At 45.4% G+C, this 27,967-nt stretch overlaps 2 protein-coding genes and 1 non-coding gene across 5 annotated transcripts in view; 2 read left to right on the top strand and 1 right to left on the bottom strand.

Moving 5' to 3' along the window:
• Nucleotides 1-18,456, bottom strand: part of MOK (MOK protein kinase) — an 81,682-nt gene extending 63,226 nt beyond the window's left edge. For 2 of the 3 annotated variants that reach the window (XM_011991596.1, XM_011991597.1), the window contains exon 1: nt 18,219-18,456. In XM_011991596.1, coding sequence (XP_011846986.1) covers nt 18,219-18,225 — 7 coding nt within the window. In that variant the 5' untranslated portion in view covers nt 18,226-18,456. The remainder of the gene's footprint in view (nt 1-18,218) is intronic. The other variant, XM_011991595.1, reaches the window with a different exon arrangement.
• Nucleotides 18,457-26,231: 7,775 nt separating this feature from the next.
• Nucleotides 26,232-26,305, top strand: TRNAI-AAU. The gene has a single exon. It is a non-coding gene; the product is annotated as a tRNA-Ile (tRNA).
• Nucleotides 26,306-26,537: 232 nt separating this feature from the next.
• ZNF839 (zinc finger protein 839) overlaps nt 26,538-27,967 on the top strand; it is a 40,057-nt gene continuing 38,627 nt past the window's right edge. The window contains exon 1 of the mRNA XM_011991594.1: nt 26,538-26,810. The gene's annotated coding sequence lies outside the window, so the exon portion shown is untranslated. The remainder of the gene's footprint in view (nt 26,811-27,967) is intronic.

The raw sequence follows: 27,967 nt of genomic DNA, 5'->3' as shown, positions 1-27,967 counted from the left end.
TCACTTGAGCCCAGGAGCTCAAGGCCAAGTTAGGCAACATAGACCCCATCTCTACAAAAAATAATTAGCCAGACTCAATGGCACATGCCTGTCATCCCAGCTACCCAGGAGGCTGAAGTGGGAGGATCGCTTGAGCCCAGGAGTTTGAGGCTGCAGTGAGTAGGGACTGCACCACTATACACTAGCCTGGGCGGCAGAGGGAGACCCTGTCTAAAAAAAAAAAAACTTGCTCAAGTACATATGATAGGAAGATTAATGATTGCACCATTAATCAACACAGTAAAGCCGATAACCCAAATGGCCCCCATAGGGAACTTGATTAATATGGTTTACCTGTATAACAGAATATACTGTAAATATTTAAAATAATGGGTGGCAGGTGCCTGTAGTCCCAGCCACTCGAGAGGCTGACACAGGAGAATCACTTCAACCTGGGAGGTGGAAGCTGCAGTAAGCTGAGACTGCGCCACTACACTCCAGCTGGGCAACAAAGTGAGACTCCATCTCAAAAAAAAAATAACAACAACAACAACAATAATGTCCTTAAAAACTACACACACACACACACACACACGGAATTAACAGCGGCTCTGAGGGGTGAGGTTACAGGTGTCTCATTTTCTAAGATATTTTCCACAATGTTGTTTTTTGAAATAAGAGCACTATTTTCACTATTTTATATCAAAATACCCAAAAAAGATGGTGGTGGGGAAAATGGTAAAATGTTGATCACTGCTGAAATTTGGTGATGGATTTATGAGGGTTCACTGGGTGCGGTGGCTCAGGCCTGTCATCCCAGCACTTTGGGAAGCCAAGGCAGGCAGATTACCTGAGGTCAGGAGTTCGAGACCAGCCTGGCCAACATGGCGAAAATCCATCTCTACTACAAATACAAAACTTGGCCGGGCGCAGTGGCACATGCCTGTAATCCCAGCACTTTGGGAGGCCGAGACAGGCGGGTCACAGGGTCAGGAGTTCAAGACCAGGCCAGCCTGACCAAGATGGTGAAACCCCATCCTACCAAAAATACAAAAATTAGCCGAGCGTGGTGGCGTGTGCCTGTAGTCCCAGCTACTCGGGAGGCTGAGACAGAAGAATCACTTGAACCCGGGAGGCGGAGGTTGCAGTGAGCCGAGATTGAGCCACTGCACTCCAGCCAAGACTACACAGCAAAACTCCGTCTCAAAAAAAAAAAAAAAAAGAAAAAATTTATCTGGGCATGGTGGCACACACCTGTAATCTCAGCTACTCGGGAGGCTGAAGCAGGAGAATCACTTGAACCCGGGAGACGGAGGTTGCAGTGACCTGAGATCGTGCTACTGCACTCCAGCCTAGGCAATAGAGTAAGATTTCATCTCAAAAAAAAAAAAAAAGATTTATGAGGGGTCACTCTATTTAATTTTCTATACTTCTGGCATGCTTGAAATTTTCCATAATAAAAACAAAACAAAACAAAAAATAAGGCCACTTGTGGTGACTCACACCTATAATCTCAGCACTTTGGGAGGCTGATGTGGGAGGACTGTTTGAGCTCAGGAGTTTGAGTCCAGCTTGGGCAATATAGTAAGACCCTATCTTTACAAACAATGACAAAAAAATTAAGTGAGCTAGGTGTGGTGGTGCGACTGCAAAGGGCAGGAGAGAAGAGGGGAGAGGAGCAGATGGACATGGCTCTAGACAGACCTAAGCCCCTCTGCAACAAACAACAAGCCTGTAAGTTTTACACATCGGACATTTTCTCTGGAGCAAAAGAGCGATCTTACCTAAACAGAAATGCAACTTACCCCTCCTGCCCAGGAACATCAAGTGTCTTTCCGAGGTCAGGGCTCCAGCCCATCTGCCTGGGCCTGGCCAGCAGAGATGGGTGGTCTTCCCTAGGAATTTCACCTGCACATGCACAGGGTCTGTTGGCTATTCTCATTTGCAATCCAAGTCCCTGCTGAATCCCAATGCTCTTTTTTTTTCATTACTGTAGCAGAGTTTTAAACTATTTGGCTTGCCTTTTCTATGTTTTGCTATATTTTACTTTAACTTATTTTACTTGTTTTTTACTTTTATTCGAATACTAGGAATGTCAATCACGTGCCAGAACGGCCATGTTCTGTTACCACCCTTTTAAGCCACAACTCACTGGGGCAAGAAATGCAAATAGCAACCAATAAGGTGGTCAAGCTAAGCAGGTTCCACCCAGTAGGCAGAGAAGTAGACCACTAGCTCTCACAGGAAAATGAACTGATAAGTATGCAGAGAGTAAAGCTGTGAACAGTGTGACCAAAGCTGAAAAGTCATGAGACAGTAAGAGGCTAAAGGGGCCATAAATGGGCTACAAGTAAACAGGAGTTAAAGATAAGCAAGACAGATCTACTAAAGTTGAACACAGGCATACCCTCTGACCTAGAAATTCCATTTCTAGGTTAGATACCCAAGTGAAATATGTTCGCCCGACACAAGAATGTTCACAGAAGCACTGTTTTTAATAACCCAAAATGATAAACAACAGTAGACTAGATGTGATGGTTAATACTGAGTGTCAACTTGATTGGATTGAAGGATGCAAAGTATTGATCCTGGTGTGTCTGTGAGGGTGTTGGCAAAGGAGGTTAACATTTGAGTCAGTGGGTTAGGAAAGGCAGACCCACCCTTAATCTGGGTGGGCACCATCTAATCAGCTGCCAGTGCAGCCAAAATATAAAGCAGGCAGAACGGAAAAGACTAGACTGGCCTAGCCTCCCAGCCTATGTCTTTCTCCCGTGCTGGATGCTTCCTGCCCTTGAACATCGGAATCCAAGTTCCTCAGCTTTGGGACTCAGACGGGCTTCCTTGCTCCTCATCCTGAAGACAGCCTATTGTGGGACTCTATGATTGTGTCAGTTAATACTCTTTAATACATTCCCCTTTATATACGTACCTATCCTATTAGTTCTGTCCCTCTAGAGAACACTAATATACTAGATAAATAAGTGTGGTATATCCACACAATGGTATACTATACAGTAATGAGAATAAACAAAGTACAACTACATATGATATGGCTACATCTCACAAACATCACATTAAGCAAAAGAACCTAATTGTAAAGAGTTCACATTGTATGATTCCATTTATATAAAGTTCAAAAACATGCAAAACTAAATACAACCCACAGATAAAGGAAAATATCTGCAAATCATATATCTGATAAGAAACTTGTATCTAGAATATATAAATAAGTCTTATAACTCAATAATACAAAGACAACACAACTAAAAGGTGATCAAAGGATTTGGTAGACATTTCTCCAAAGACGACATAAAATTGACCAATAAGCTATGAAATGATGTTCAACATTATTAGTCATTAGGGAAAAGCAAGTCAAAACTATGATGAGATACCACTTCACACTCACTAGAATCAAAAAGATAGGTAACAAGTGTTGGTGAGGATGTGGAGACATTGGGACCCTCATACATTGCTGGCAGGAATGGAAAATGGTGCAGACACTATGAAAAACACTTTGGCAGTTCTTTGAGATGTTAAACAGAGTTACCATATGACCCAGCAATTCCACTCCTACATATATGCTCAAGAGAAACGAAAACGTATGTCCAAACAAAAACCTGTAAGTCAATGTTCACAGTAGCATTACTCATAATATCTCAAAGGTGGAAAGCACCAAAATGTCCATCAGTAGATGAAATGGATAAACAAAATGTGGTCTATCCATACAATGGAATATTATTCAGCCACGAAAAGGAATGAAGTACTGAAACATGCTACAACATGGATGAACCTTGAGGACATTACGCTAAGTGAAAGAAATTAGGCACAAAAATGCCACATATTATGTGATCCCTCTTATGTGAAATGTCCAGATAAGCAAATCCATAGAGACAGAAAATAGATTCATAATTGTCTAGGGTTGGTGGAATGTGAGATAAATAAGGAGTAACCACTAATGGGTACAGGTTTCTTTTGGGGATGATGAAAATATTTTAACATTAGATTATAGTTACGGTTACACAACTCAGAAAATATACTTAAAACCACTGAACTGTATACTTTAAATGAGTGAAAATTATAGTATGTATATTTCAATAACTCCATTAAAATGGACAACTCTGTGGTGTTAGAAATCAGAATAGTGGTTACCCTTGTGGGGTGAAGTGACCGAAATGGGCTGAAGGGGACATTAGTGACACCAGGAATACTGTGCTTCTTGATCTGGAAGCAGGTTTCACGGGCATGTTCACTTCACCAACTTGTATACTTAAATATAAGTGCAGTTTTGTTTTGTTTTGTTTGAGACAGGGTCTCATTCCATTGCCCAGGCTGGAGTGCAGTGGTGCAACCTCAGCTCCCTGCAACCTCTACCTCCCAGGCTCAAGCGACCATGCCACCTCAGCCTTCTGAGTAGCTGGGACTACAGGCACCCGCCACCATGCCCAGCTAATTGTTTTGCATTTTTTGTAGAGACAGGATTTCACCATGTTGCCCAGGCTGGTCTCAAACTCCTCAGCACAAGGAATTCGCCTGTCTTGGCCTCCCAAAGTGCTGGGATAACAGGCATGAGCTACCACGCTTGGCCAATTTGTGCAGTTTTCTGCATTATGTTATACTCTAATATAAAATTAGAAAAAACAAAACAAAACAGAGTTAGGAATAAGCAGCGAGTATAAGGAACAGAAATGACACACAGGGAAGAATATATTCTCATTAATGGCAGAATATGCATGTCTACAAATCCCTACTGCTGACATGCAAAACAAGCTGCTTTCAATACTATTCTAGTTCCTAAGAGGGCCAGTTCCCTCCTGCTCTCAGGTTTTCCTATTCTTAAGCTCCAGTTTTTTTTTTCTTTTTTTTTTGAGACAGAGTCTCACTGCGTTGCCCAAATGATCTTGGCTCACTGCAACTTCCATCTCCCAAGTTCAAGAGATCCTCATGCCTCAGCCTCCCAAGTAGCTGGGATTACAGGTGTGTGTCACTATACCAAGCTAATTTTTGTATTTTTAGTAGAGACGGGGTTTCACCATGTTGGCCAGGCTGGTCTCAAACTCTTAACCTCAGGTAATCCACCCGCCTCAGCTTCCCACCTGCTTCACCCTCCCAAAGTGCTGGGATTATAGGCGTAAGCCACTGCACCCAGCCCTCAAGCTCCTTCTTTGTCAACGGTTATAATATGTCCCCATACTGTGAGGTGTAAGGAGACTTACTGGTCCTTACAACTGAAACTAAAACAATTCCCTTAATGCGAACTAAATGATAAAGAACACCTCTTCAACAGTCTTCCTAACAAGGAGACTAGATTCTTTTTCTCCATGGTTAGCACGAGACATCCTCTTTTGGTCTCTCAAAACAGGTCTCCACCCTATTTCCCAGGTGGCTTCCTCGTTCAAGATGAAAACCCCCTGGGAAGGGTTGACACTAACACAAGTATTACTTGGTCCTGGAAACTTACAAGAAGCAGGAGACAAAATGCATTACACTTAGAGAAACAAACAAAAGAAAGACAGGGCACGGTGGCTCACGCCTATAATCCCAGTACTTTGGAAGGCTGAGGCTGGCGGATCATCTGAGGTCTGGAGTTCAAGACCAGCCTGACCAACATGGAGAAACCCCCCTCTACTAAAAATACAAAATTAGCCGGGTGTGGTGGTGCATGCCTGTAATCCCAGCTACTCAGGAAGGCTGAGGCAGGAGAATCGCTTGAACCCAGGAGGTGGAGGTTGTGGTGAGCCGAGATCACGCCACTGCACTCCAGCCTGGGCAAGAAGAGCGAAACTCAGTCTCGAAAAAAAAACAAACAAATAAAAATAATAAAAACAAACAAAAAAGCCTTGGGGAATGGAATATTATTTTAGTGTTAAGACCACTCAATTTGTATATGCGTAAATTGGTACATTAAAACTCACAGCCTGAGACAGAGCCAAGTGTTACAACTGGTCTGTGTTATGAGCAAAAGAAAGGTGGTCTACTGCGCCAGGACGGGCTGCTCTCCATTATCACTTCCAGGAAAAACAACCTGAGGATGCTGAATCTCTAGACCAGCATTTTCCAACTGAGTACTACAAAACACGGCGATCCCTGAACCCTAATGGGTATTCCACAAAAGAGGGTTCCATAAGCAAATAAATTTAGGAAATACAGAGTTACATACAGCAAAATGTGTTTGCAGAATTCCTCAACGCCTTTCCCTGCATATGAGGTGAGTCTCCAAATGGAGGTGGGTGAGGTATACCCAGAGAACACCAGTTAACATCCCCCAGCACTGCTCTAGATCACCAAACCGAAGATCTTAGAATGCTATTAGAATCCCTTTTATCCAAGGTTTCCCTGAATAAAAGAGGAACTAATCTAGCTCCCAGCAAGACAGGGTTTCACAACTATTCTAGCTTTATTGTTCTTACTTGTCTTCTGGGAGAAATTGGCTAATGTAAGCTAGGAGTGAGCCCCACTGAGTCTTCAGGACAGAGCACGGTACCATATCCCTTCTGACAAAAAACCGGAAGCCATAACTTGCTTGACAACTATAGCTTAACTAAGTCCCAGACCCTCTGTACAACTGGAAACCTAATTAAATTCCATTAAATCCCAAAACCAGGCAATAAAGATACTTTGGTGCATCTCCAAGAAGCTTCTTCAAAAGAAATGGACCAAAATACAGGCCCTGGTCCTCACCACTAATTTGTAGTTTAAAACATCATTAAGTAATTTTGACAAGTTTCTTGAAGAGCCTCCAAACTTGAAACTTTGTGGGAAAATTCAACAGCCTGAACATCTTCTGCCCTTAGGCAGACCCTCATACTGACCTACCTCGCCCTATTCGTACTAGTCAAGGGATAGCTGCTGCTTGCTAAAACTCCACCAAAATTTACCCCTTCTCTTAAATAAATTAACTGGAAAGCCCAGAAATTTCTCTACAAGAAGATCAGTGTCTTTATTGTGCAGAAGAGCTCACACAGCAGGCCCGGGACTTCTCTCCTTAGAAAGGTCTGCTTGCGGCCAAGTGCGGTGGCTCACGCCTATAATCCCAGCACTTTGAGGGGCCAAGGCAGGTGGATCACTTGAGGTCAGGAGTTCGAGACCAGCCTGGCCAACATGGTGAAACCCTGTCTCTACTAAAAATATAAAAATTGGCTGGGCGTGGTGGTGCACACCTGTAATTCCAGCTACTCAGAAGGCTGACGCAGAAGAATTGCTTGAACCTGGGAGGCAGAGGTTGCAGTGAGCTGAGATTGAGATTGTACCACTGCACTCCAGCCTGGGCGACAGAGCAAGACTCTGTCTCAAAAAAAAAAAAAAAAAAAGTCGGCTTGAAAGGGGTTGGCCTTTGGCTGGCCTCTGGGAACCTGCATGTCAGGCTTCCACCATTTCCTAAATGGTAAGAGTGGCTCACTGTCCCTAAACTGCCTGTGCAGACAATATGGTTTATGCTAGACACCTGCTTTCCTTCTGGCAGTCTGGAATTTTGATAGATGCTAGGCAGATAGGTGCCTACGTGACCAGTCCATAATAAAAACTCAGGGCATGGAGTCTCTAATGAGTTCCGTGATATACAAGAGTTCACATGTGTGGTTACAACTTGTTGCTAGAGAAATTAAGAGCATCCTATGTGACTCCATTGAGAGAGAATTCCTGGGCCTAGTTCCTCCAGACTTCTTCCCAGGTGCCTTTTCCCTTTGCCGATTTCACTTTGTATCATTTCACTGGAGGAAATCATAGCTGTGAGCATGATTATGTGCTAAGTCCTGTGAGTCCACCTAGCAAATCATGACACCTAGGGTGGTCTTGGTACTGGCCATAATGCAATTATGCTATACTTCAGCCTAAGTGAATTAAACATTCATGGCAGTATGACTAAATCATCATGTTAATAAAGACTTTTTAGGCTAGGCATGGTGTCTCACACCTGTAATCCCAGCACTTTGGGAGGCCGAGGTGGGCGGATCACCTGAGATCAGAAGTTTGAGACCAGCCTGGCCAGCATGGTGAAACCCCATCTCTACTAAAAATACAAAAAATTAGCCGGGCATGGTGACCTGTGCCTGTAATCCCAGCTACTTAGGAGGCTGAAACAGGAGAACTGTTTGAAGCCGGGAGGCAGAGGCTGCAGTGAGCTGAGATCACGCCACTGTACTGCAGTCTGGGCAATACAGCAAAACTCTGTCTCAAAAAAAAAAAGTAACAATAGTAAGGACTTCTTAGCACCAGCTATATATCACACACCATGCTATGCACTGTAGACACAAAGATCATTAAGATATAGTCCCAAGTCTTGAGAATTTACAGTATGTCCCCACGCCCCTAATTTTAGGTCCTTTCCTTATAAAAGAGGGAGGTTGGAAATGGAACACTTTGGTTTAGAAAATATCAATAGTCAAATTATGGAGTACATAGGCCAGGCGTGGTGGCTCACACCTGTAATCCCAGCATTTTGGGAGGCCAAGGCGGGTGGATCACGAGGTCAGGAGATAGAGACCATTCTGGCTAACACAGTGAAACCCTGTCTCCACTAAAAATACGAAAAATTAGCCGGGTGTGGTGGCAGGCACCTGTAGTCCCAGCTACTTGGGAGGCTGAGGGAGGAAAATGGCATGAACCCGGGAGGTAGAGCTTGCAGTGAGCCAAGATTGTGCCACTGCACTCCAGCCTGGGCGACAGAGCAAGACTCCATCTCAAAAAACAAAACAAAACAAAAAAAAATTATGGAGTACATAGTGTGTAATACCGAATACATGATGCTCTGGATTCCAATCTTCCAGGACCGGCCTGGGAAGCCTGCAAGCAGATGTCTGTCTTCCTTCTGTGTGCACCTTGTCCTCCTGTTACAGAACTGCCCGTGCTCCACTTTGCGCCTTCTCCTCATAAAGCCATGAACCCCTTAAAGGGAAAGTCTACAATCTGTTCTCGTTTGTGCCATTACACTTAGAGAAACAGAAACCAACAGGAAAAACAAAAAAAGCTTGGGGAATTAAATATTATTTTAGTATTAAAACCATTCAATTTGTATATGAGTGAATCTGTACATTAACAGCCTCAGTGAGACTGGGCGTGTTAGCTCATGCCTGTAATCACAGCACTTTGGGAGGCTGAGGCGGGCAGATCACCTGAGGTCAGGGGTTCCAAATCAGCCTGGCCAACATAATGAAAACCCGTCTCTATTAAAAATAGAAAAATCAGCCAGGAGGGTGGCACGCATCTGTAATCCCAGCTGCTAGCAAGGCTGAGGCATGAGAATTGCTTGAACCTGGGAGGCGAAGGTTGCAGTGAGTGGAGATTGTGCCACTGCATCCAGCCTAGGCGACAGAGCTAGATTCCATCTCAAAAACAAAAAACAAACAAAAAACTTTATAAATAAAGATGATATTCACAGTGTCACAAAAGTAAGAATGCCAGAAACTTAAATATCCAGTATCAAGGAAATGTTCTAATAAGCTATGAAACAGCAACAGACTGAAATATTATGTAACCATTGATAATGATGCTTTCAAATAATATTTCATGACATGGGAAATGTTCAGCCACAATTTCATGTTAAGTGAAAAAAAGGATGATAATGATCACACACATCATGTGTGTGATCAGAAAAAGACTGAATATAGCTGGGTGCGGTGGCTCACGCCTGTAATCCCAGTACTTTGGGAGGCTGAGGCAGGTGGATCACCTGAGGTAGGGAGCTCAAGACCAGCCTGATCAACATGGAGAAACCCCGTCTCTACTAAAAGTACAAAATTAGCTGGGCGTGGTGGTGCACGCTTGTAATCCCAGCTACTCGGGAGGCTGAGGCAGGAGAATCGCTTGAACCTGGGAGGCGGAGGTTGCGGTCAGCCGAGATCATAGCGCCATTGCACTCCAGCCTGGGCAACAAGAGCGAAACTCCATGACAAAAAAAACAAAAAATAAAAAAATAAAAAAAAGAAAAGAAAAAAACTGAATATAAATATGTAAATATTTTAATGTATCTATGCCTGAGTGGGACTGAAGGTGATTTAAATTTTGTTCATTATAATTATCTACATTATTCAATGTTCGCAATGAATATGCATTACTTTAAATGTATGTAAAGGTGAACATTTCAAGAAATTTAAGAAATCAGTGAAAGTATTGACTAAGTGCCAAGAAAAACATGAACTTAAAATGAACTGTTTTAAAACTACAATATCCTTTTAAAGGAAGACAGTCATAGAGATCACGGAAAGGGGCCGGGCATGGTGGCTCACACCTGTAATCCCAGCACTCTGGGAGGCTGAGGCGGGCAGATCGCCTGAGCCCAGGAGTTTGAGATCAGCCTGGGTAACATGGTGAAATCTTGTCTCTACCAAAAATACAAAAAAAAATTAGCCAGGTGTGGTGATGCATGCCTGTAGTCCCAGCTACTTGGGAGGCTGAGACAGGAGAATCATCTGAGCCTGGGAAGTCAAGGCTGCAGTGAGCCATGATGGTGCGACTGTACTCCAGCTTGAGTGATAGACAGAGACCTTGTCTCACAAAGAAAAAAAAAGAAAATCACAGGAGGGATTGGAGGTCAATCACTGGAAGTCAAGCTGTGGACTAAGCAATTTGGATTTAAGAAAGAGAGAATTCACACAATAAATTCCAATTTGTGTTTTGTCACAGATAAATTAAGCAGACTTGCTTTAAAAAAATAGGTCAACTGTGAACTTCAAAGTGGTTTCAGCACACAAATTCCGTGTGCGCCCATGTCCCAGGCTGGCTCTAAACCATCACGACCAGCAATAAATGGAACTTGCTGCACTGGAGGTGTCTGTTGGTAGATAAAGGGGTCACTTGTTTCCCTCATGTCTCTTCTAGTAGGCAGAAGGTATGTGGTATAAAACAAGGATAAAAGGCAAGGAGAAAAAAAGAAAACGTCTCTATGAAAAAATACCTGGGAAAAGTTCCTATTCTCTCCAACAAGATCTGGCACATTTTCATAGGCCTTCGAAATTAAACAAAAAACACTGAAATGCAGACAAAGCATGATACAAAGTTCTGAAGGGCACAGAGCTATGATACTGTAAATGAAAGTCACATCCCACATTATTGGGAATAAACAAGCACCAAAACAAAAAGAAAAACAGATTCAAGGACAAAGAGGGGTTAAAATAACAGAGTTGGATGAAAAAGAGACAACAAGGGAGATAAATGAGTACATCTATATTAAGATTCTATGCACATTTATTAAACCAAGGCTTGTTTGTTGAAGTGGAATTTAAGCCTTATTTAACAAGTGAAAATGAAGGTCAAATTCACTTTCTGTGAAACGTAAAACTTGTCAGGTTCAAGTCCAAACATTTTTATTAATGTGCTTTTTGTAAAGTTCTTTTTTTTTTTTTTTTTTTTTGAGACGGAGTCTCGCTCTGTCACCCAGGCTGGAGTGCAGTGGCCGGATCTCGGCTCACTGCAAGCTCTGCCTCCCGGGTTTACACCATTCTCCTGCCTCAGCCTCCCGAGTAGCTGGGACTACAGGCGCCTGCCACCTCGCCCGGCTAGTTTTTTTGTATTTTTTAGTAGAGACAGGGTTTCACCGTGTTAGCCAGGATGGTCTCGATCTCCTGACCTCGTGATCCACCTGCCTCGGCCTCCCAAAGTGCTGGGATTACAGGAGTGAGCCACTGCGCCGGGCCACCCCAGGATTTTGAGACCAGTCTAGGCAATATGGTGAGACTCTCATCTTTAAAATAAATAAATAAATAAATAAATAAAAATGGCTCACGCTTGTTATCCCAGCACTTTGGGAGGCCGAGGTGGGCGGATCACAAGGTCAGGAGATCGAGACCACCTTGACTAACATGGTGAAACCCCGTCTCTTACTAAAAGTACAAAAAATTAGCCAGGTGTAGTGGCGGGCACCTGTAGTCCCAGCTACTCAGGAGGCTGAGGCAGGAGAATGGCGTGAACCCAGGAGGCAGAGCTTGCAGTGAGCCGAGATTGCGCCACTGCAACTCCAGCCTGGGTAACAGTGCAAGACTCCATCTCAAAAATAATGATAATAATAATAATAAATAAAAACAAAAGTTGAGGCTCACACACAGAAGGAGATGAAAAGGATTGAGGTACCTTTTTTGAGTCAATGAAAATACTAGCATTTAAGAAAGACAAATTACTTAACTCTTCCCATGGTGGAAAAAAAACAAGACAGCTTAAACCTCATTGTAATTACAACACATACTTTCAAAAATTCTCTCCGGGCCGGACGCAGTGGCTCACACCTGTAATCCCAGCACTTTGGGAGGTTGAGGCGGGTAGATCACCCGAGGTCAGGAGTTCAAGACCAACCTGGCCAACATGGTAAAACCCTGTCTCTACTAAAACTACAAAAATGAGCCAGGCATGGTGGTGTGCGCCTATAATCCCAGCTACTCAGGAGGCTGATGCATGAGAATTGCTTGAACCCTGGAGGCAGAGGTTGCAGTCAGCCAAGATCATGCCACTGCACTCCAGCCTGGACAACAGAGTGAGATTCTATCCAAAAAAAAAAAAAAAAATTCTCTCTGATACAATAGCAAACTGTTACTGTCTTCAAAGTATAACTTCTCTGGCTTTTTCTTTTATTTATTTATTTATTTATTTATTTATTATCATTATTATTATTTTTTGAGACGGAGTCTGTCTCGCTCTGTCACCCAGGCTGGAGTGCAGTGGCGCAATCTTGGCTCACTGCAAGCTCCGCCTCCCAGGTTTACGCCATTCTCCTGCCTCAGCCTCCCGAGTAGCTGGGACTACAGGTGCCCGCCACGACGCCTGGCTAATTTTTTGTATTTTTAGTGGAGATAGGGTTTCACCGTGTTAGCCAGGATGGTCTCAATCTCCTGACCTCGTGATCTGCCTGCCTCGGCCTCCCAAAGTGCTTAGATTACAGGCCTCAGCCACCGCGCCGGCCTTGTTTTATTTTTTGAAACAGGGTCTTCCTTTGACATCCAGGCTGGAGAGCAGTGGTGTGATCCCAGCTCACTACAGCCTCAAATTCCTGGGTTCAAGCAATGCTCCTGCCTCAGCCTCCCACGTACCTGGGACCACAGGTATGCACTGCCATGCTTGGCCAATTTTTTAATTGTTTAGTAGAGATAGAGTCTTGTCATGTTGCCCAGGCTGGTCTCAAACTCCTGGACTTAAGCAATCTCCTGCCTTAGCCTCCCAAAGTGTTGGGTTTATAGACATGAGCCGCCATGCCTGGCCACTTTTCTCTTTTTATAGGTATGTTTTGAAAAATTCATTAAAAAGTTGAGACAGGACCAGGCACAGTGGCTCATGCCTATAATCCAGGAGTCCAAGACCAGTCTGGGCAATGTAGGGAGACCCCCATCTCAAACAATTAAAAATCTAATCCTGGGCAGTCGGGCACCGTGGCTCATGCATGTAATTCCAGCACTTTGGGAGGCCAAGGCGGGCAGATTGCCTGAGGTCGGGAGTTCGAGACCAACCTGGTCAGCATAGTGAAACCCTGTCTCTACTAAAAATACAAAAATTAGCCAGGTGTCTTGGCAGGCACCTGTAAGCCCAGCTACTCAGGAAGCTGAGGCAGGAGAATCACTTGAACCCGGGAGGTGTAGGTTGCAGTGAAATGAGATCACACCATTGGACTCCAGCCCAAGAAACAGGGCAAGACTCCATCTCAAAAAAAAAAAAAAAAAAGTAAGCCTGGGCTGGACAACACAACAAAACCCCATCTCCACCAAAAAAATTTTTTAAAAAAATTAGCCGCGTGAGGAGGCACGTGCCTGTGGTCCTAACTACTCAGGAGGCTGAGGTGGGAGGCTTGCCTGAGCCCAGGAGATGGAGCCTGCCATGAGCTGTGACTACACCACAGCACTCCAGCCTGGGCAACAGAGCAAGACTCTATCTGGAAAAAAAAAAAAAAAGTTCGGACAGGAAAAAAGAGTGGTACTTCAACTAGACTAGATAAAGGGAAACTTTTCCAAGTAAGGATCTGACCGATGTTTTCATTCTTTCGCTTTTTATATCCCTGCCTTCCATCTGCTGAAATAGCAAATAATAATTCACTCACAACTTACCATGTACCAGACACTGTGCTATGACCTTTACATAGATGATTTCACTTAATCTTTGAAACAATGCTATGTAAGGGTATTATCATCCCCGTTTAAAGATAAATGTGGCTGGGCGCACTGGCTCACGCCTGTAATCCCAGCACTTTGGGAGGCCGAGGCAGGTGGGTCACCTGAGGTCAGGCGTTCTCGACCAGGCTGACCAACATGGTGAATCCCTGTCTCTACTCAAAATACAAAAAGTAGCCAGGTGTGGTGGTGCGCCTAAAATCCCAGCTACTCAGGAGGCTGAGACAGGAGAATCGCTTGAACCCAGGAGGCAGAGGTTGCAGTGAGCCGAGATTGTGCCACCGTACTCATTCCAGCCTGGCCAACAGAGAGAGCTCCATCTCCAAATAAAAAAGAAACTTTTAAGATGACTTCAGCTCCAGCCACCATCTGACTGCATGAGAGACTTCCAGTAAGACCTGCCTAGTTGAATCCAGGCAACCTGAAGGACCACAAGAAAGACTGTGTTTCTTTAAGCCACAAAATTGAAGCGATCTGTTACGCAGCAATAGATTACCTGAACAACGAAGAAAAGCAGCATAAGAAAAAAAAAGTAACATGCCTGAAGCTACCACGCCTACCGGCTCCAAAGCCCACACTGTTATCAACTGCACTGTCACTCTTTGCTCTCTACTGTTGCAAATGATGCCAAATAAAAAGAAAGACAGGAACACTCCACAGAATAACATACCTCTAAACACATGGGCATCGCCTAGAAAACAAGTACAAAAATACACCTAGAAAATCCTGAAAGACCCCTGTAATAATCTAGCATTCCCAGCCCCACTCTGACCCCAAGCTATGGATCCAGTTTCACCATTACTCACTTTTCCTGATCATTCTTCTTTAACTCTGTCTCTGTGATTTCCAGTTCTGGAATATACTCTCCACTCTTAACTATTTTTAAATCATTTATCTAATGATCAGATGTAAACCACGGGGATAAAAGGTTACAATAATTCTTAGAGTAGATTTTAAGGTAGAAGGAAGAAAGGGAGAATAAAGATGTCACCACTAAACCAAGTAACCAAAAACTACCAAAATGACCATCTAAAAGAACATACCAAACAATACTAAATATACTTTAAAAACAAAAGTTTACAAGAAGTAAATCATAAATGTAAGTTTTTTGTGTATTTTTTTGTTTTGTTTTTATTTTTATTTTTTTGAATTTTATGGTTGAGACGGGGTTTCACCACATTGGCCAGGCTGGTCTCGAACTCCTCACTTCAAGTGATCAGCCAACCTCAGCCCCCCGAAGTGCTGGGATTACAGGCGTGAGCCACCGTGCCTGCTCCATAAATGTAAATTTTATATGTATACACACACATACTTTTTTTTTTTCTTTGCTCTGTTGCCCAGGCTGGAGTGCAGTGGCGCCATCTCGGCTCACTGCAACCTCTGCCTCCCAGGTTCAAGCGATTCTCCTGCCTCAGCCTCCCTAGTAGCTGGGATTACAGGCGCCTGCCACCACGCCCGACTAATTTTTATATTTTTAGTAGAGATGTGGTTTCACCATGTTGGCCAGGCCGGTCTCGAACTCCTGGCCTCAAGTGATCCACCCACCTCAGCCTCCCAAAGTGCTGGAATTACAGACGTGAGCCACTGTGCCCGGCCCACAAATGTAAATGTAAATTTTACATATATACACACACACACATTTTTTTTTTTTTTTTGATACGGAGTCTCTCGCTCTGTTGTCCACGCTGGAGTGCAGTGGCGCAATCTCGGCTCACTGCAAGCCCCGCCTTAAGGGTTCACGCCATTCTCCTGGCTCAACCTTCCAAGTAGCTGGGACTACAGGCACCAGCCACTACGCCTAATTTTTTGTATTTTTAGTAGAGACAGGGTTTCACCATGTTAGCCAGGATGGTCTTGATTTCCTGACCTTGTGATCTGCCCGCCTTGGCCTCCCAAAGCGCTGGGATTACAGGCGTGAGCCACCGCGTCCGGCCGGCACATACACGCATTTCTATATAGGTGTACACACACAGTGCTAACATTACTCTTTTAAAAAGGGAGAAATACACATTTACATATTTATATATAATATATATATAGAGAGAGAGTAAAGTACTGAGAGTGATGCCTCTAGGTAGTGGGGTATGAAGAGTCTAAGAGAAAGGCCAGGCACGGTGGCTCACGTCTGTAATTCCAACACTTTGGGAGGCCAAAGTGGGGAGATCGCTTGACGTCAGGAGTTCGAAACCAGCCTGATCAACATGTTGAGACCCCATCTTTACCAAAAAAATACAAGTTAGCTGGGCATGGTGGTGCACACCTGTTATCTCAGCTACTTGGGAGGCTGAGGTGGGAGAATCATTTGATCCCGGGAGACAGAGGTTGCAGTGAGCCAAGACTGCACCACTACACCCCAGCCTGGGTGACACAGCAAGACCCTGTCAAAAAAAAAAGAGTCCAAGAGAAAAGGAAGGTAGATAAATAAACCAAATGATCAAATCTAACTTCAGCAAAACTGCGACGAGCTGACATCACACACTCTGGAAGGGCCACACTGACAGAGACACAATGTCACCTCTCTCACATTCCTGGTAAAAACATTTAAGCTGAAGCTAATCATGAGGCAACAATCAGATAAATTCAAATTGAGAGATATTCTGCAAAACACCTGGGCTGGATTCTTTAAAAATGTCATTTGGCCTACAGAGGATGGTCAAAAATAAAAATGAAACTATCATTGTCATGAAAGACACAAAAGGCAGGGACACCATATTAAAAGAGACCAAAGAGATGTGACAACAGAATGCAATTTGTGATTCTTGATTGGACTGTAGAACAAATATAAACAACTATAACAGATGTTATTGGGATAAATGGAAAGACTGAAATACGGACTGTATATTAGAGTATTGTATCATCGTTAAATGTTCTAAATGTGTTATTTGTAATGTGATGATGTAGGAGAATGTCCTTGTTCTTCGCAGATAACTGCTGAAAGAAGTGGTGAATTATCAGTAGTCTACAACTAACTCTTGAAAGGTCCAGTGAAAATAAATACACAAATGGGAGAGAGAAAACACCAGAGCGAAAGTGAGCACACAAAAATAAGGCAAAATGGTGCGTCTAAGTGAAGGACGGGTTTATAAATATTCAGTGTACCGCTCTTGCAACTTTCCTGTACATCTGACAATTTTCAAAACAAACAGATGGGAAGAAAAAAGGAATACAGTACAAAATACGTGCAGTATACACAGTCTGCACTGTAAGTAAAAGTGTAAAGTCTTTTGTAGACTTCTGATTCTAACTACAGTTTTGTAGTGCGTTAATGAAAAAGGTAAACATTAAACAATGTCCAACAAAAGAAAATAAAAATAAAAATGCTTTGTAAAGGGTGAATGAATTATTTTAAATATTATGCAACGTACACTATTGACAATTAGAACACAATGCAAATTTAACATTATAACTACTCCTAACATAATCTTTTCACAGCAAAGGTCTGAATTTTTACTGCACCTCTGGTTCACAGCCATAAACAATTATTTACGTACAGTAATAATAAAAAATCATTCTAGCTGGTTGCACTCGGATTGTCAATAATCCACAAATCCTACCAGAGGTAAATTTTTTTACCCGTTACATTTTCTAGAATGACTACCTCATTTTCCAACTCTGAAGTAACAGCTTTTAACTAAAAGGTTGCTTCAAAATGACTATTAGAAAATGGTTCCTATAAAACACTACTGCTAGACCCAAAAAATAAAATAAAGCACACAGCCCAGCTTTCCTCTCAATTGGACACTAAACCAATACCATGAAAAGGCAGGGAGCCACACTATAAGCGCTCCCTGCGTTTCTGCCGAATGTTCAAGAAAAGAATGTCAGGTTCGAGCCAGCATTTAAAAAAATAAAATGAATCACACTCAACTCCCTAAACTTCGATGTAAGAACTACGCACCGGCACCAAATATGCCTGAACGGGACTTGGGTCGACTCTCCGAGACCTCAAAGTTCCCAACCTAGCCCCAACCCCTCGAGCTTCCCCCAGGGGCACCGGCTTCTTCCAGCCAAGGGGGATTCGGGGTCCACATGCAGAGCCGCCACGGCAGAAGGCGACGACGCCCGGCCCCGCCGGCCCCACAGGCCCCTCAAGCTCCCCCAGTCCCTCCCGCCCCCGCCACTCGCTCTCCAGTCCCTGCCCCCATCCCTGGTCCCACTCACTCTTCATCTTGGATGCGGAAGCTGGCGATAACCCCTTGCCGACACTGGACGGAAAAGAAAAACGCACGAAGGGTGTCCCCCTGCTTTCCACTTCCCTGAGGCGGGGTCCCGCACTAGGATCTCCGTGGTGGTCCCTCGAAGGAGAGCGTTAGCATCCGGCCGCCATGTTGTGTCCCTGTCACCCTAGCAACCGTCAGGCCCTGAACGCCACGACCTGTCGCTCGCGCGTGCGCAAGATGCTCCGCCCGTATACGCGTGCGCAGTGAAGCCCGTCCGCTCAGCAGGGTTGCTAAGCAACCTCTCCGCCGCTTCCAAGTAAATACTGTGCAATTCCCCGCCTTCGCACAGAGGCGACTTTCACCCGGCTCGCTTTCTTTGCTGGCCTGGGAACTGAGCGATTTGGAACACTACGTGGACGATAGCCTTGAGCTTTAATTGGGCTTGGGAGCTTCTACGCGAAATTTTTTTTTTTTTTGAGACGGAGTCTCGCTTTGTAGCCCGGACTGGAGTGCAGTGGCACGATCTTGACTGACTGCAACCTCCCACTCCCGGGTTCAAGCGATTCTCCTGCCTCAGCCTCCTGAGTAGCTGGAATTACAGGTGCCCGCCAACAAACCCGGCTAATTTTTATATTTTTAGTAGAGACGGGGTTTCACTATGTTGGCCAGGCTGGTCTCGAACTCTTGACCTCAAGTGATCAGCCCGCCTTGGCCTCCCAAAATGCTGGGATAATAGGCGTGAGCCACAGCGCCTGGGCAGTTTTTCTTTTCTTTTTCTTTTTCTTTCTTTCTTTTTTTTTTTTTTTGAGACAGAGTCTCACTCTGTTGCCCAGGTTGGAGTGTAATGGAGTGATCTCGGCTCACTGCAACCTCTGCCTCCCGAGTTCAAGCAATTCTCCTGACTCAGCCTCCTGAATAGCTGGGATTACAGGCATATCCCACAATGCCCGGCCAATTTATTTATTTATTTATTTATTTTATTATTTTTTTTTTTTTTTAGTAGAGATGGGGTTTCACCACGTTGGCCAGGCTGGTCTTGAACTCCTGACCTCAAGTAGTACGCTTGCCTTGGCCTCCCAGATTGTTGGGATTACAGGCGTGAGCCACCACTCCCAGCTCATTCAACAAATATTATTAAACACCTATTTGCCAGGTATTGCTCTAGGCATGTGGGATACATGAATAAAAAAGACTGGCACCAAAGCATCTCATGATATTTCAGAGCAATAGGGAGAGTGAGAAGTTCCAAAAGTATCAAAAGAGAAAAACTGATCATATCCAAAAGATTGGGTTCCAGCATGATGTTGGACTTCTCAGCAGCAAAACTAGACATAGTAGACAGAGAAGTGCAGCTTTCCAAGTACCAAGGGATAGTAACCTCTATCCTAAAATTTTATAATTATTAGCCTAGTGTGAGGGTAAGAAGAAAGATGTGGGCCAGGCAAAGTTGCTCATGCCTGTAATCCAGGCACTTTGGGAGGCCAAGGCAGGAGGATCACTAGAGCTCTGAAGTTCAACACCAACCTGAGCAAGATAGTGAAATCCCATCTCTACCAAAAATACAAAAATGAGTCAAACGTGTTGGCACATGCCTGTGGTCCCAGCTACTTGAAAGGCTGAGGAGGGAGGATCCTTGGAGCCCAGAAAGTTGAGGCTACAGTGAGCCATGATCATGCCACTGCACTCCAGCCTGGGTGACAGAGTGAGATTCCATCTCAAAAAAAAAAAAAAAAAAAAAAAGGAAGGAAGGAGAGAGGAAGGGGGAGAGGAAGAGAGAGAGAGAAACCAAGCAAGAAAGATGTATTCAGATATGCAAGATCTCATTTACTTTCCATGAGCCATTTCTTGGGAAATCAATGAAGAACGTTCAGAACCCAAATGAAAGGTAAGTAAAAGAGGCAGCAACCTGGAATCAGGAAGCAGAGGACCCGACAAAGAAAAAGGGGAAAGGGATTCCCAGGATGGTGGTGAAGACCCGCCCAGGATTAAACTGCGGCAGGCCTGGAGAACCACCAATCCAGGTTAGACTAGGAGGATGGGAAGCTCTGAAAGGATATCTCCCAACTTAAACACAGAAAACAATTGCTACATTATCTCACGTATTTGATTACATTAAGAGCAGTTTCATAATTCTGGCAGAAAGTCAGTGACTGTTACATAGAAAAGTAAGCAAACCAAATGCAAAGGAAAACAAGAAGTTCCATTAGAAAGGAATGTAATGGCCAGGCGCGGTGGCTCAAGCCTGTAATCCCAGCACTTTGGGAGGCCGAGACAGGCGGATCACAAGGTCAGGAGATCGAGACCATCCTGGCTAACATGGTGAAACCCCGTCTCTACTAAAAATACAAAAAACTAGCCGGGCGAGGTGGCGGGCGCCTGTAGTCCCAGCTACTCGGGAGGCTGAGGCAGGAGAATGGCGTAAACCCGGGAGGTGGAGCTTGCAGTGAGCTGAGATCCGGCCACTGCACTCCGGCCTGGGCGACAGAGCGAGACTCCATCTCAAAAAAAAAAAAAAAAAAAGAAAGGAATGTAATTACAGTACACTATGTGGGTCAGTTGAGAACAGTGTTGACATAGGCATAGCAATATAAACACTGACTATTGATTTCAGTAAAACTTCGTAGTATTAGTATTTGGGGATGATGAGAGAGGTTTCGAAAGTGTACATGCATTGGGGGAATGTTGGCAAAAGAACCTCACTTAGCATAGAATGAAGTCAATAGATAAAGTCTAAAATTGAAAAAAAAAAGAATTAGAAGTAAAATCATATATTTTAGATTTATTGGAGTGAAAAAAGAAACTGCTTGAAAAGCTCATAGTGGGCAGGACATGGTGGCTCACACCTATAATCTTAGCACTTTGGGAGGCCAAGGTGGGAGGATCACTGGAGCCCAGGAGTTCAAAACCAGCCTGGGCAACATAGTGAGACCTCATTTCTGTAGAAAAATATATATATAAATAAATTTAAAAGTTCACAGTGATTGCCTCTGGGGAGTTGGATTGGGCTGCAAGGAAGGGGTGGAGTAGGAGAATACTATCTCTTATAATAAGGCTTTTAGTATTATGACTTTTAAAACTGCAATTGTTTTACTTTCATAAATATAAAATGTTAATTTCAAAAGCTTCGTTGTATGTTTATTAAGAAAAATCAGAAAATCAGAATATTAAATGTATAAACATTTAATAGGAGGAAGGCCAAAGATGGCCGGAAATCCACCGGAAGCCAGGAGACAGCCTGGGACGGTCTCCCTGGGAGCCTCCAAAGGAAGCGACCTTCCCGACACCCTGACCTTGGATGTCTGCCCGCCAGAACTGTGAGGCCATATATTCTGTTGTGTGGCCACTTACCTTTGTAAACATTTAATAGGGTTTCTTTTAATTTTATTTCTAAATAAGTTCGTTTAGAAGAATTCAATCTGTTTTATAAATTAAAGCTTTACTCAGGAATGCATGAAACTGTACATGTTATGAGTTATGCATTGAATCGTGTCCCCCCGAAAAGATGTTAAAGTCCTAACCTGCAGTACCTCAGATTGTGACCTTTCTTGGAGATAGGGTCTTTACAGAGGCAATCAAGTTAAAATGAGGTCTTCGGCCTGGCACAGTGGCTCATGCCTGTAATCCCAACACTTTGGGAGGTCAAGGCGGGCATATCACTTGAGGTCAGGACTTCAAGACCAGACTGGCCAACATGGTGAAACCACGTCTCTACTAAAAAGACAAAATTAACTGGGCGTGGTGGCTCATGCCTGTAATCCCAGCTACTCAGAAGGCTGAGGCAGGAGAATCGCTTGAACCTGGGAGGCGGAGGTTGCAATGAGCCGAGCCAAGATCGCGCCATTGCCCTCCAGCCTGGGCAACAAGAGGGAAACTCCGTCAAAAAAAAAAAAAAAATGGTCTTCAGGGTGGCTTTAGTCCATTATGACTGGCATCTGCACAAAAGGGGCGAGTTAGACACAGGGACACACAGGGAGAAGAGCATATGAACATGCAGGCAGAGATCACGGTGAAGCTTCTACAAGCGAAGGAAGGCCAAAGTTGGCCGGAAATCCACCAGAAGCCAGGAGACAGCCTGGGGCGGTCTCCCTGGGAGCCTCCGAAGGAAGCGACCTTCCCGTCACCCTAACCTTGGACATCCGCCTGCTAGAACTGTGAGGCCATATATTCTGTTGTGTGGCCAACACAGCGGGTCGTTACTGTCAGACCAAAGGTTCCAGCTTATAAACAGAATGAAACATTTCATAAGTTGAGTTTAAAGAAAATGGATTATTTAAAATGCACATGGGCTCCCCGCCCCACATTAAAAACAAAACAAACAAACAAAAAAACAAATACAAGGCGGAGGTTGCAGTGAGCCGAAATCGCGCCACTGCACTCCAGTCTGGGCACAAGAGCGAGACTCCGTCTCAAAAGCAAAAAGCAAAAACAAGCAAGCAAGCCCGAATGGTATTCTGTACCACTTAATTCTGGAAGTATGTAGATTTGTGTTTTCGTCACTCAAAGAAAGAGAATTAGGGTTTGTCTAAGAAGAACTTTAAGAAGGGGTGAGAAGGGGAGGGAGAGGTCCCGGGGACAGAAAACTGCTCGCCCGCGCTCGCCCTACGACTGCACGTGGTCGCGCGAAGCCTGGGTTCGTGACTGACGGCACAGGTCTCGGGTGCCCTCTAGCGGCCGACATCAGTCACTGCGCCCCCGCCCCGGCGTGCCCAGTCCACTCCGCCCACCTGGGACGCGTGGCTTGAAGTCCCGGGAATGCCACGGCTGCACCCACAAGGGTCGGTCAACTCGGCTTCCTTCAGGAGACCTTGACTGACCACCCGCTGTGTGCCAAGCACTGTTTAGGTGCTGGTGAAATAGAGCCCACTGCCCCTGGAATTCGCTCTAGCGGTGGGAGGCGGACGGTTAGCAGCGGGAATAAGCGATGGAGAGGGGTCGGGCCGGGAACCGCAGGGGTCCTGGGTGCGGGTTGCGATTGCAAATGGGGGCATCGGGGAAACCTCGCTGAGTAAATGACATTTAAGCAGCGACCACGACGAGGAGGAGGAGTTTTGACATTGTCTGCAGGAAAAGTGGTCCAGGAAGAGGAAAGGAAGCGCAAAAGCCCCAGCATAGGAGCAAGGGCCAGGGAGGAGGCGAGGGGGCTGCCGCGGAGGGAGCCGGGCAGGGGTGGAGGAGGGCAGAGGAGAAAGGCGCAGGTCCGGTGGTGTCTTTTTTTTTTTTTTTTTTTTGAGCTGGAGTCTCGCTCTGATGCCCAGGCTGGAGTGCAGTGGCGCGATCTCCGCTCGCTGCAAGCTCCGCCTCCCGGGTTCACGCAGTTTTCCTGCCTCAGCCTCCCGTGTAGCTGAGACTACAGGCGTCCGCCACCGCGCCCGGCTAATTGTTGTATTTTTAGTAGAGACGGGGTTTCGCCGTGTTAGCCAGGATGGTCTCTATCTCCTGATCTCGTGATCCGCCCGTCTCGGCCTCCCAAAGTGCTGGGATTATAGGCGTGAGCCACCGCGCCAGGTCTTTTTTTTTTTAATTTGTATTTATTTTTATTTTTATTTTTATTGAGACGGAGTCTCGCTCTGTCGCCCAGGCTGGAGTGAGTGGCGTGATCTCGGCTCACTACAAGCTCCGCCTCCCGGGTTCACGCCGTTCTCCTGCCTCAGCCCCCCGAGTAGCTGGGACTACAGGCGCCCGCCATCACGCCCGGCTAATTTTTTGTATTTTTAGTGGAGACGCTATTTCACCGTGTTAGCCAGGGAGGTCTCAAACTCCTGACCTCGTGATCCACCTGCCTCGGCCTCCCAAAGTGCTGGGATTACAGGCGTGAGCCACCGCGCCCGGCCAGGTGGTGTCTTTCAACGGGATGTTACCCTGGGCGTAGGATTGTCGCCCTCGGCGTAGGGTTGTCAGATATAGCACAGGTATTCTTTTAGTATAAGTATGACCCAGATACGGCATGGGACATACTTACACTAAAAAAAAAAGCTTCATTGTCCTTCTGCAATTCAATTTTAACCCGGCATCTTGATCTATATTTGCTAAATTTGGCAGGCCTTTTAGGGCTGGGGCAAAAGGGGAGCGTGTGAACAGAGAAATGACTTGATCTGACTGTTTTAAACCCATGTGACTCTTACCTATTGCTATGCCAGTGTGCTAGGTTCTGGGCATTCATTCAGCTGTAAGCAAAATGGACAGGATGCCTGCACCCCCACCCGTGTTCTGTGAGACGGCTTCCCCTTTGGCCTGCTCCTCCATCCTTGTCCTTTGCACACTGTAAAGTGCTCCAGACTTCAGGAAGCTTGCCCAGCCTCCCAACACACCACCTAAGCTTCTCTATTCCCTGTAATATCCGCCTTCCTTGCTATGCGGTGAGCTCCATGAGGACAAGGATTAGGTTTCTTTGACTCACAGCTGATTGGGGGCCAGCCACTGCCAGACTGAATGAGTATGTCTTCACTGAGTGTCCGTTTTTCTAAACCTGGTCCTCTAGCCTTGCTTGTGGAGGGTGACCTACCTAACATCCTTTACATAAAATCTGTTCAAATCAGCTAGACTTGGTTTCTGCTGCTTGTGACATGGAACCCTGACGATACATCAGTCCCGGCAGTTTAGTGGAGTAATCAGAGCAGAATGTATAGTGTTAAAAATCTGGCCGGACGCGATGGCTCACGCCTGTAATCCTAGCACTCTGGGAGGCCGAGGCAGGCGGGTCACTTGAGGTCAGGAGCTCGAGACCAGCCTGGCCAACATGGTGAAACCCCATCTCTACTAAAAATTTAAAAAAAAAAATTAACCGGACATGGTGGTATGCACCTGTAGTCCCAGCTACTTGGGAGGCTGAGGCAGGAGAATCGCTTGAACCAGGGAGGCATAGGTTACAGTGAGCCGAGATTGCGCCACTGCACTCCAGCCTGGGTGACAGAGCGAGACTCTGTCTCAAAAAAAAAAAAGCTGGTGCCCGCTGCTGGTGCTCCTGGAGTGGGAGGGCCACAGCGCAATACCATAGTCATGCCCTGTAGGAGACCAGCAGGCCTCTGTGGCAGGCACGGTGGTGGTTTGTCTTCCCCGCCTTTTCCTTCTCTCTCTCTTTTTTTGCATACAGATCCTATGCTTTTAGGGGTGGGTACCATCGTTGCCCACCCAGTGGCTCTTTCAACCCTTCTACCTTATACCATGTGATTTATTTACGTGCTCAGTTAAGAGAGAGAGCAAAATGAAAACATTTTTTCCGACACTAAAAAAAAAAAAAAAAAAGGAGAGAAAGCTATGGTGGAATCATTTAAAATGACATTTGTAATTGTTTAGGGATATGCTTATTCTAGAATATTAAATACAAAAAGAAAGATAAAAAATAGACTGCTTCATTGAGCTGAAATCGCGCCACTGCACTCCAGCCTGGGAGACAGAGGGAGATTTCGTCTCAAAAAAAAAAAAAAAAAAAGAGTGCTTCATACAAGGCTTTGGATTCTGTGTGTGTGTGTGTGTGTGTGTGAGTGTATGTGTGTATATATATTATATATATATATAAATACACGTGTGCAGTAGGAAAAAACCCGGCAGGAAGGAAGCCAAGACCCCAGCGGCCCTTGTTTATTGGCCGATAGGGAATTCGGTGGTTCTTTTGTCCTTTGTCTGGTTTTCTGTAGTTTCCAAGCTTGATTTAACCATGCTAAAGGCCTCTGTTACACGAAGTTTCCACGCTGCAGGATTCTCGGAGATAAAAACAACATTGAGTTGGCATGTTTGAAAACCTTCTCACTGCCGAGCTAAGCCTCCCATGTGCAATTTGCATTTTCCGTGTGAAAGAAAGCCGCCTTCGCTGTAGGGAGCCGCCTCCCTTCTCCTTGAAGTCCCCTAGGTCTCAGTTTCTGCATCGGACCAATGGAGATGACTGTGAAGAGGTCGAAAGTCGCTGCCGGGGCGAAGCGGAATGCAGCCAGCGGCGAGGACTCGGCAGGGAGTCGCTAGGGGGCGGGCGCGGGCATGGAGCCCTCTTAAACACTCTGGTGGCATCCTAGCGTCAGTTGGCCGGTTAGCTCAGTTGGTTAGAGCGTGGTGCTAATAACGCCAAGGTCGCGGGTTCGATCCCCGTACGGGCCAGTCTCGCATTTTTGCTTTTTTTTCCCTCTATGAATTCTTTTTGCAACTCTTTTTAAAAATATTCCTTTCTGGTACTGTAACCGGCGTGCATGTAGGAACGAATTGCGGAATCTTTTGGACTCGGCCCAGAGGTTGTCGAAGGCGGCCTGCTGGTGAGGAACTCAGCGCTCGCTGGGACGGTGGCTCATCACCCCGAGTCCGGGCGCCCGCCACCACCTGAAGGGTCTGTTTTAGAATGCCATTGGTTAGGCCTTTTACATTTGTCATTTTAAAGGACACTCGGGACATCCAAACCAATGCACATCCCCCCACCCCACGTTTTCTGAGGCTGCGTCTGGCCTGGAGGAACCGCCCAGTGAACACAGGTGCTCCCAGATATCACCGCCTAGTGTTCCTTGCAGAGAAGTCTTAGAGTTGAAAATTCAGGTCTGGAATGAATGCATTCCACAGATGCGTATGGAGAGCTACTGCATGCCCAGCACCGTTCTAGGCTGGGAGCAAAACGGTGAGACACAAACCCCAACCCGCGTGGAGACAGTGACCAGCCACAAGATGACTGCCATGTTTTTAGTGAGGCGTCCAGGTTGTGGAAGCCTCTGGAACCCTTCTCTTGCTCCCCCTCGCGTTTTCTTTTCAGAGAGACATCCTAGGCTTCGCATTTCTTCCTCTTAGTTCTGCATTTTGCAGCCAGAGCAAGTGGATGAATTTCTCACTCGGTTCACGTTTCTAGGGTGGTCAGGTGTGTTCAGTTAAACACAAGCCCGTTGTATAGGGTTAATGCCATTACGTCAGAATCCGGCAGAGGCTCCACCTGTTTTCGAAAATTCTACAGTGGAAACAGCTACTAGCTCTGACCTAAATAAGAAGCAGCTCAAAATCTACAGACCTTGGTAAGTGCCCAGGGTGTAGTAAAAGTTCTCAATAAATGCCAGTCGATGGCGCTGCTGCTATTATAAGCAAAGTTAGGAGAGCCTGGGGCAGCCGACACCCAAAACAGACACCTGGACACACGATGGATGTCACATATTTTAATAGCCGTGCCAGGCACGTTGTTAGATGCAGGGACACAGCATGGAGGAATCGGTGGAGGTTGCTGCCCTCAAGTTTCCTGAGCTTGAAGCGGTTTAGAATATGCCACGGTGGCATAAAAATTACTTTGAGCAGAAGGCATTTGAATTCCTGAAATCTGGCTGGGTATGGAGGCTCATACCTGTAATCCCAGAACTTGGGGAGGCCAAGGCAGGCGGATCACCTGAGGTCAGGATTTCAAGACCAGCCTGACTAACATGATGAAACCCCGTCTCTACTAAAAATACAAAAATTAGCCGGGCGTGGGGGCGGACGCCTGTAACCCCAGCTAATCAAGAGGCTGAGGCAGGAGAACTGCATGAACCCAGGCGGTGGAAGTTGCAGTGAGCCAAGATCGTGCCACTGCACTTCAGCCTTGGTGACAGAATGAGACTCTGTCTCAAAAAAAAAAAAAAAAATTAAGATACACAGATGGCAAAAAAGCATATGAAAATATGTTCAGTGTCATATGTGATTTGAGCATTTGTAACTTAAGGTAATAATGAGACACCACTGCACACCTATTTGAATGGCTAAAATCTAGAACCGTGACAACACCAAATGCTGGTGAGGATGTGGAGCAACAGGAACTCT

Source organism: Mandrillus leucophaeus, unplaced genomic scaffold (assembly GCF_000951045.1).
Source record: "Mandrillus leucophaeus isolate KB7577 unplaced genomic scaffold, Mleu.le_1.0 Scaffold4, whole genome shotgun sequence".
NCBI classification, from domain to species: domain Eukaryota; kingdom Metazoa; phylum Chordata; class Mammalia; order Primates; family Cercopithecidae; genus Mandrillus; species Mandrillus leucophaeus.
This window is presented reverse-complemented; position numbering and strand designations above follow the sequence as displayed.